The sequence below is a fragment of the Coturnix japonica genome (assembly GCF_001577835.2).
Source record: "Coturnix japonica isolate 7356 chromosome 3 unlocalized genomic scaffold, Coturnix japonica 2.1 chr3random1919, whole genome shotgun sequence".
In the NCBI taxonomy this organism is placed as follows: Eukaryota; Metazoa; Chordata; class Aves; order Galliformes; family Phasianidae; genus Coturnix; species Coturnix japonica.
In genome coordinates, this window is record NW_015439495.1 from 1 (window position 1) to 1,764 (window position 1,764).

Genomic DNA, 1,764 nt, shown 5'->3' on the forward strand with positions numbered 1-1,764 from the left:
CCTGGGCAACCTGATCTAGTAAAGGTGTATGTTTGGTGGCCCTGCCAGGCAGGGGGGTTGGAACTACATGATCCTTGAGGTCCCTTCCAACCTGGGTCATTCTGTGATTCTGTGATCTGTGATTCATGAGAACAGCAACTTTAACGAGTAATAACGATATAAATCTTTCAAAGAAGTCGGCGGGGGAGCCGATGTGAATGCAGGACAGCCTGGCGAACGCTCTTCCTCTGCGGCCTGAAGTGCTTTAGCAGAACAGAACCGCAGCAGTGCGCTCTGGATCTGGATCTGGATCTGGATGGTGTGCCCCGGTGGTGCAGTGGTAGGAATGCCGCTTTGCAACACCAGAGGCCCAGGTTCGAATCCCCCCTGTGGCGCAAGTGGTAGAAGTGCCGCTCTGCTACACAGAGGCTCGAATCCCGGGGGTTGGACTCGATGATCTCTAAGGTCCCTTCCAACCCGCACCAGACTGTGATACTACGATACTATGAGACTGTGAGACTGTGATACTATGATACTGTGATACTATGATACTACGATACCTCGCGTGCTGCCGCTGCCGCTGCCGCTGCCGTTCCGTCCCTTCCCGGCCGCCGTACCCGTCGGGACTCCTCCAGGAGGCGCGGCGATGCGCTCACACCGCGGAATCGAAACGAAGCCGCCGTACAGAGGGCCGATCCGATTCGCGCTTACTGCGCGGCAGCCCGCCCCCGGCCTCTCCGGCAGCCAATGAGGTGCCGGCTACCGCCGAGGTGCCCGGCGAGCCCCGGCGCGATGGCGGCGGCCACGAGCGGTCGGTGCGCGGTGCTGGGCGCTGTGTCCGCCGGAGCCGGTCGGGCCGTGACGCGATGGCGGCGCTTCCTGCTGCCCGGCGGAGGGCCGCGCCTGCTGCCCGCCCGCAGCGCGGCGTTGGAGCCCGGGCCATGCTGTGCCGTGACGGTGGACGTCGGCGGCAGGTGAGGCAGGAGGGGTCGGTGTGGCGGCGGCGGCTCTTCGGAGCGCAGCGCTTGGGCCTTTGTGTGTAACGAGGCCTCGGGACGCAGCCGTCGTCCTTCTGTGTGGATGCTGCAGTTGGGCGTGTGCTGGGTTTGCGGTCGTTGCCAGTCCAGGGTTGTTTGTTTCCAACAGGAAGATGGAACTGTCTTCTGGAAAACTTGCCAGGTTTGCTGATGGAGCTGCCGTCGTTCAGGTAAAAACAGCCTCAGGCCTGGGAAACGGCACGTCTGAGTGGGACATCAGGGGGTGCGAAGGAGCAACGGGCCTCAAGGAGAGATGCGTTCCTTAATGGGTGTTTGGCTGTCATGGGAAGGGGGGGCAGGCTCTTTTTTCTTTTTGCTTTCTGCAAAGCGTGGAATGGTGTGAGGGATTTTTTCTGCAGAAAATGTTTTGAGCTAGAATTTTAGGATCTGGTTGATTTGGGGACTTTTAACGCTAACTGGCAGATAATCTCAATGTGATTTTCCTTGATCCAGCTAGGGGACACGGCAGTAATGGTCACAGCGGTCAGTAAAACCAAACCTTCTCCATCTCAGTTCATGCCATTAGTGGTAAGTTCTACTGACAAAACTTGTTTTCTGGTGATCCGCGGCAGCCTTAGTTGCACAAGTCATTGAACAGAGAGCTCGAGATACTGAGGGGAGCAAAAGCAGAGTACAGAGTTGGGTTTCAGAGTAGAATCACAGAATGACCCGGGTTGGAAGGGACCTCAAGGATCATGTAGTTCCAACCCCCCTGCCTGGCAGGGCCACCAAACATACACCTTTACTA

At 57.8% G+C, this 1,764-nt stretch overlaps 1 protein-coding gene across 1 annotated transcript; it reads left to right on the forward strand.

Annotated features, from left to right (window-relative positions):
• The first annotated feature begins 677 nt into the window (after positions 1–677).
• On the forward strand, positions 678–1,644 carry LOC107306806 (polyribonucleotide nucleotidyltransferase 1, mitochondrial-like). Its single transcript, XM_015850154.2, has 3 exons — positions 678–953; positions 1,126–1,186; positions 1,470–1,644. Exons 1-3 carry the CDS (start codon positions 727–729, stop codon positions 1,608–1,610), a joined length of 429 nt encoding a protein of 142 aa, XP_015705640.1. The 5' UTR covers positions 678–726; the 3' UTR covers positions 1,611–1,644.
• The last annotated feature ends 120 nt before the right edge of the window (positions 1,645–1,764 follow it).